This window comes from Hemiscyllium ocellatum, assembly GCF_020745735.1.
Source record: "Hemiscyllium ocellatum isolate sHemOce1 chromosome 40 unlocalized genomic scaffold, sHemOce1.pat.X.cur. SUPER_40_unloc_10, whole genome shotgun sequence".
Lineage (NCBI taxonomy): Eukaryota > Metazoa > Chordata > Chondrichthyes > Orectolobiformes > Hemiscylliidae > Hemiscyllium > Hemiscyllium ocellatum.
The window spans coordinates 20,793-27,500 of record NW_026867527.1 but is presented as its reverse complement, the minus strand read 5'-3'; the positions used below and the strand labels follow the sequence as shown (position 1 = coordinate 27,500).

General features: G+C 60.5%; 1 protein-coding gene across 1 annotated transcript in view; it reads left to right on the top strand.

Annotated features, from left to right (window-relative positions):
* Nucleotides 1-5,273, top strand: part of LOC132808814 (upstream stimulatory factor 1-like) — a 97,185-nt gene extending 91,912 nt beyond the window's left edge. The window contains exons 8-11 of the mRNA XM_060822254.1: nucleotides 814-872; nucleotides 2,781-2,875; nucleotides 3,700-3,828; nucleotides 5,172-5,273. Of these exons, the coding sequence (XP_060678237.1) occupies nucleotides 814-872; nucleotides 2,781-2,875; nucleotides 3,700-3,828; nucleotides 5,172-5,261 (373 nt within the window). The 3' untranslated portion in view covers nucleotides 5,262-5,273. The remainder of the gene's footprint in view (nucleotides 1-813; nucleotides 873-2,780; nucleotides 2,876-3,699; nucleotides 3,829-5,171) is intronic.
* The last annotated feature ends 1,435 nt before the right edge of the window (nucleotides 5,274-6,708 follow it).

Here is a 6,708-nt window from a genome sequence, read left to right as displayed (position 1 = left end):
GTAGAGACGTCGGGTCTGAGCGAGGAACTGCGCCGGGATCCCGAGGGTCTCGCTGAGCCCCGAGCAGGTGCTGGTGACCGGCCCCTGATGGAGGGACAGGAAGAGGCCTCGGCAGGCGGGGAGAAACCGATCAGGTCCTGGGCCAGCCCGACCTGGTCAGAGATCCTCCAGGGGGGGGGGGACGGGGGGTCAGGGTGGGACATCTGCTCCAACACAGGGGCCAGGCGTCAAGACTCACTCACTCTACCTCAATCTGTGTCTCCCTCACTCACTCTCTCACTCACTGTCTTTCACCCTCTCTCTCTCCGTTTCCCTCACTTTCTCACTCTCTCTCGCTCTGTCTCCCTCACTTTCTCACTCCCTCTGTCTCCGTTTCCCTCCCTTTCTCACTCACTTTCTCTATCTCTCTTGCTCTCCCTCTCTGCCTCCCACACTTTCTCTCTCTCTCTCCCTCTCTTTCTGTCTCTCTCACTTTCTCTCACTCTCTCTCCCTTGCTCCCTCACTTTCTCATTCTCTCTCTTTCTCCCTCTCACTGTCTCCCTCACTTTCTCTCTCTCTCATTCTCTCTCTCCCTCACTTTCTCTCTCTCCCTCCCTCTCTCCCTCACTTTCTCATTCTCTCTCTTTCTCCCTCTCACTGTCTCCCTCACTTTCTCATCCACTCTGTGTCTCCCACTCTCTCCTCCCTCTATCTTTCACTCATTCTGTGTGTCTCTCTCACTCTTCCTCACTTTCTCAATCACGTTATCTCTCTCTCTCTCTCTCTCTCTCTCTGCCCCTCTCCCTTTCTCACTCATTCTCTGTCTCTTTCAGAAAGTTGGACCATCCCCGAGTTGCCCGCGATGATAAGAGGCGAGCCCAACATAATGAGGGTAAGTGTGTCTCAGAGAATCACAGAGATGTACAGCACGGAAACAGACCCTTCGGCCCAACCCGTCCCTGCCGACCAGATATCCCAACCCAATCTAGTCCCACCTGCCAGCACCCGGCCCATATCCCCCCAAACCCTTCCTATTCATAAACCCATCCAGATGCCTCTTAAATGCTGTAATTGTACCAGCCTCCACCACTTCCTCTGGCAGCTCATTCCACACACGTACCACCCTCTGGGGGAAAACGTCGCCCCTTAGGTCTCTTTTATATCTTTCCCCTCTCCCCCTAAACCTATGCCCCTCTAGTTCTGGACTCCCCCACCCCAGGGGAAAAGACTTTGTCTATTTACCCTATCCATGTCCCTCATGATTTTATAAACCTCTATAAGGTCACCCCTCAGCCTCCGACGCTCCAGGGAAAACAGCCCCAGCCTGTTCAGCCTCTCCCTGTAGCTCAGACCCTCCAACCCTGGCAATATCCTTGTAAATCTTTTCTGACCCCTTTCAAGTTTCACAACATCTTTCCGATAGGAAGGAGACCAGAATTGCACCCAATATTCCAACAGTGGCCTAACCAATGTCCTGTACAGCCGCAACATGACCCTCCCAACTCCTGTACTCAATACTCTGACCAATAAAGGAAAGCATACCAAACGCTGCCTTCACTATCCTATCTACCTGCGACTCCACTTTCAAGGAGCGATGAACCTGCACTCCAAGGTCTCTTTGTTCAGCCACACTCCCTAGGATCTAGGACCGCTCACCGTCTCCCCCAAAACTGTGGGACCCCTCACCGTCTCCCCCAAAACTGTGGGACCCCTCACCGTCTCCCCCAAAACTGTGAGACCCCTCACCGTCTCCCCCCAAAACTGTGGGACCCCTCACCGTCTCCCCCCAAAACTGTGGGACCCCTCACCGTCTCCCCCCAAAACTGTGGGACCCCTCAGCATCTGCCCCCAAAACTGTGGGACCCCTCACCGTCTCCCCCAAAACCTCGGGACCCCTCACCGCCTCCCCCCAAAACTGTGGGACCCCTCACCGCCTCCCCCCAAAACTGTGGGACATCTCACCGTCTCCCCCCAAAACTGTGGGACCCCTCACCGTCTCCCCCCAAAACTGTGGGACCCCTCACCGTCTCCCCCAAAACTGTGGGACCCCTCACCGTCTCCCCCCAAAACTGTGGGACCCCTCACCGTCTCCCCCAAAACTGTGGGACCCCTCACCATCTCCCCCCAAAACTGTGGGACCCCTCACCGTCTCCCCCAAAACTGTGGGACCCCTCACCGTCTCCCCCCAAAACTGTGGGACCCCTCACCGTCTCCCCACAAAACTGTGGGACCCCTCACCGTGTTCCCCAAAACTGTGGGACCCCTCACCGTCTCCCCCCAAAACTGTGGGACCCCTCACCGTCTCCCCCAAAACTGTGGGACCCCTCACCATCTCCCCCAACGCTGTGGGACCCCTCACCATCTCCCCCAAAACTGTGGGACCCCTCACCATCTCCCCCAACGCTGTGGGACCCCTCACCATCTCCCCCAACGCTGTGGGACCCCTCACCATCTCCCCCCAACGCTGTGGGACCCCTCACCATCTCCCCCAACGCTGTGGGACCCCTCACCATCTCCCCCCAACGCGGTGGGAGCCCTCACCATCTCCCCCCAACGCGGTGGGAGCCCTCACCATCTCCCCCCAACGCTGTGGGAGCCCTCACCATCTCCCCCCAACGCTGTGGGAGCCCTCACCATCTCCCCCCAACGCGGTGGGAGCCCTCACCATCTCCCCCCAACGCGGTGGGAGCCCTCACCGTCTCCCCCCAACGCGGTGGGAGCCCTCACCCCTGCCCGCTGTCTGTTGTGACGGTCTCTCTGTTTGTTTTTGTTCCCGGACCGGGATTCTCCATGGTCTCAGTGGAGAGACGCAGACGGGATAAAATCAACAACTGGATTGTCCAGCTGTCCAAGATAATTCCGGATTGTTCCGTGGACAGTTCGAAGACGGGCCAGGTAAGTGGGCCCTCACTCTGGTATCGCTGCAGGTAAAGGGTCCAGTCGGAGCTTGTGATCAGTTAGCTGGGCAAGAGGGGGGGTTCCTGAATCTCAAACCCCTCCCCATTCACTCCCACCGCACACAGTCCCAATGGACCCAACCCCCAGGGGGTGTAGGGGCTGGAGGGGGTTACAGAGATAGGGAGGGGGTGTAGGGGCTGGAGGGGGTTACAGAGATAGGGAGAGGGTGTAGGGGCTGGAGGGGGTTACAGAGATAGGGAGGGGGTGTAGGGGCTGGAGGCGGTTACAGAGATAGGGAGGGGGTGTAGGGGCTGGAGGGGGTTACAGAGATAGGGAGGGGGTGTAGGGGCTGGAGGGGGGTTACAGAGATAGGTAGGGGGTGTAGGGGCTGGAGGGGGTTACAGAGATAGGGAGGGGGTGTAGGGGCTGGAGGGGGTTACAGAGATAGGGAGGGGGTGTAGGGGCTGGAGGGGGTTACAGAGATAGGGAGGGGGTGTAGGGGCAGGAAGGGGTTACAGAGATAGGGAGGGGGTGTAGGGGCTGGAGGGGGCTACAGAGATAGGGAGGGGGTTAGGGGCTGGAGGGGGTTACAGAGATAGGGAGGGGGTGTAGGGGCTGGAGGGGGGTTACAGAGACAGGGAGGGGGTGTAGGGGCTGGAGGGGGGTTACAGAGACAGGGAGGGGGTGTAGGGGTTGGAGGGGGTTACAGAAATAGGGAGGGGGTGTAGGGGGTTACAGAGATAGGGAGGGGGTGTAGGGGCTGGAGTCCGTCTCCTCTAAGTCCCTGTCCCACTGTCCGTGTCTGTGATGTGTTGTTACAGAGTAAAGGTGGGATCCTATCGAAGGCCTGTGACTATATCCAGGAGTTACGGCAGGGGAATGTGCGGCTGTTGGAGGAGCTGAAGGAACTGGAGCAGCTTCAGATGGACAACGAGCTGCTGCGCCAACAGGTAGGAGGCTGTCCCTGCTGATGCCTGTCTGTCTCTCTCTCTCTGTGTCTCTCCCGTACCATGGACCTCCCCACTGCGTGTAACACCCTGCAGCCAGCTGTCTGCGCCTGTGCAGAATCGGGTGTTTGTCATGGGTGGGAGGGCAGTGGTGAGGAGACTCTGATGGCGGGGGGGGAGGTGTGGGGTGTGGGGTGTGGGTCCTCAGAGCTGGCGTGCTCTCTGTCGTTGGGGTGGAGTTACGGTATCCTGGTGGAGAGTGACTGGGGTCCAGCGTTATCCCTTCTCCTGCTCCTCCACCTACTGCCCCCCGCGGGACCATACTCCAGCAGGAACTTCTCATTGACATGGGGATTGTGTTCTTTTCACCAGTAACGTGTTTTCTCTCTCTCTCTCTCTCTCTCTCTCTCTCTCTCTCTCTCTCTCTCTCTCTGTGTCTCCATCTGTCTCTCGGTCTCGGTTTCTCTTTCCCCTCCCTGTTCTTGCCTGTGTACTCCACACTTTGTCTACAATTCTCCCTATCTCCTCTCGGTATATGTTACTGTCTGTCTCTCTTCCGATTTCTTTATTGCTCGCGCACGCTCTCTCTCTCTCTACATTTATCCTTCTCTCTGTCTGTCTCTCTTATATCATTTCACTCTGTTACCCTGTCTTTATTTTGCTTGTTATCTCTCTCTGTCTCTCTCTCTCTCTCTTTCTCTCTCTCTTTCTCTCTCCCTCCCTCCCCCACTCTCCCTCTCTCTCTCCATCCCTCTCTTTCTCCCCTTCCCTCTCTCTCCCAATCCCCCTCCCTCCCTTCCTCTCTCTACCTCCCTCTCCCTCCACCCCCTCTCTTCTCTCCCACTCTCCCTCCCCCTCTCTCCCCCCCTCTTTCTCCCCCTCCCCCTCTCCCTCCTACTCTCCCCTCCCCCTCTCTCCCCCCCTCTTTCTCCCCCTCCCCCTCTCCCTCCTACTCTCCCCTCCCTCTCTCTCTCTCTCCCTCTCACTCTTCTTCCTCTCTCTCCCTCTCTCCCCCCTCTCCCCCCTCTCCCTCCCTCCCTCCTCTCTCCCTCCCTCCCTCCTCTCTCTCTCCCCCTCTCTCTCTCTCTCTCTCTCCCCCTCTCCTCTGTCCCCCTCCACTCTCTCCCCCTCCCCTCTCTCTCCCTCTCCCTCCCCCCTTCCCCTCTCTCTCCCTCCCTCCTCTCTCTCCCTCCCTCCTCTCTCTCCCTCCCTCCTCTCTCTCTCTTTCTCTCTCTCTCTCTCTCTCCCCCCCCACTCTCCCCTCTCTCCCCCCCCCCCCCCCACTCCCCTCCCCCCCTCCCTCCCTCCCTCCCTCCCTCCCTCTCTCTGGGCACCGACTCTGTGAGGCGGAGGAGCTGAAGAATGAAAATGTCCTGCTGCGCTCCTCCCTCCAGCAGCGCAGTGTGGATGTGACTGGCCAGGGGAGTGTCCAGTGACCCGGGGGAGGTTTGGGGGGGTGGGGGTGGGGGTGGGGAGGGGGTGATGGGAGGGGGAGCAGATCAGTGACCGGGGGCGCGGCTGGAGGGCCCACTTAACAGGGACAGGGTCCGGTCAGTGGGGAGGGAGGGGCGAGAGGGCTTTTAACTGGGGAAGGGGTGGGCAGGAACGGTCCATTTACCCAGGGGGGGGGTGGGGGAGGAGGGGGAAGGTGGGGAACGCCAGTGTCTCTGTCCCCTCAACCCCCCCCCCACTCCTCCCCCTCAGTGACCAGGGTGGGGGGGGTTGGGGGGGGGAGAAGGGAAGGTGGGATCCAGGGTTGTCCAGGCCCATGGGCTGGGGGGAGGGGTGGCTTTGGGGACCCAGGGAGAGGAGAGGAGGAGGGGGAGAGGGAGGGTTTCAGTGTAGGTGGGTGGGGGGGGTGTTCACAATTCCGGGGGGTGAGGGGGATTGGGGTGTCGATGAAGTGAGAGCATCTGTAGTCTAAATCGGGGGGGGGGGTGTGAGGGAGTCGTTTAGGGAACCCAGAGAGCTTAGACCGAGCGGGTGGGAGTGAGGGTGTGGGGGAGTGAGGGTGGGGGGGATGGGGAGTGAGGGTGGGGGGGATGGGGAGTGAGGGTGAGGGTCTCAGGGAGTGAGGGTGAGGGTGACGGGGAGTGAGGGTCTCAGGGAGTAAAGGTGAGGGTGATGGGGAGTGAGGGTCTCGCGGAGTGAGGGTGAGGGTGGTGGGGAGTGAGGGTGATGGGGAGTGAGGGTGATGGGGAGTGAGGGTGATGGGGAGTGAGGGTGAGGGTGACGGGGAGTGAGGGTGACGGGGAGTGAGGGTGACGGGGAGTGAGGGTGAGGGTGATGGGGAGTGAGGGTGATGGGGGGTGAGGGTGATGGGGAGTGAGGGTGACGGGGAGTGAGGGTGAGGGTGACGGGGAGTGAGGGTCTCGGGGAGTGAGGGTGTGGGGGAGTGAGGGTGAGGGTGACGGGGAGTGAGGGTGTGGGGGAGTGAGGGTGATGGGGAGTGAGGGTGACGGGGAGTGAGGGTGAGGCTGACGGGGAGTGAGGGTGAGGGTGACGGGGAGTGAGGGTGACGGGGAGTGAGGGTGAGGGTGAGGGTGACGGGGAGTGAGGGTGACGGGGAGTGAGGGTGAGGGTGACGGGGAGTGAGGGTGAGGGTGACGGGGAGTGAGGGTGATGGGGAGTGAGGGTGAGGGTGACGGGGAGTGAGGGTGAGGGTGATGGGGAGTGAGGGTGAGGGTGACGGGGAGTGAGGGTGACGGGGAGTGAGGGTGTGGGGGAGTGAGGGTGACGGGGAGTGAGGGTGAGGGTGAGGGTGACGGGGAGTGAGGGTGAGGGTGACGGGGAGTGAGGGTGAGGGTGACGGGGAGTGAGGGTGAGGGTGAGGGGGAGTGAGGGTGAGGGGGAGTGAGGGTGAGGGTGACGGGGGTGAGGGTG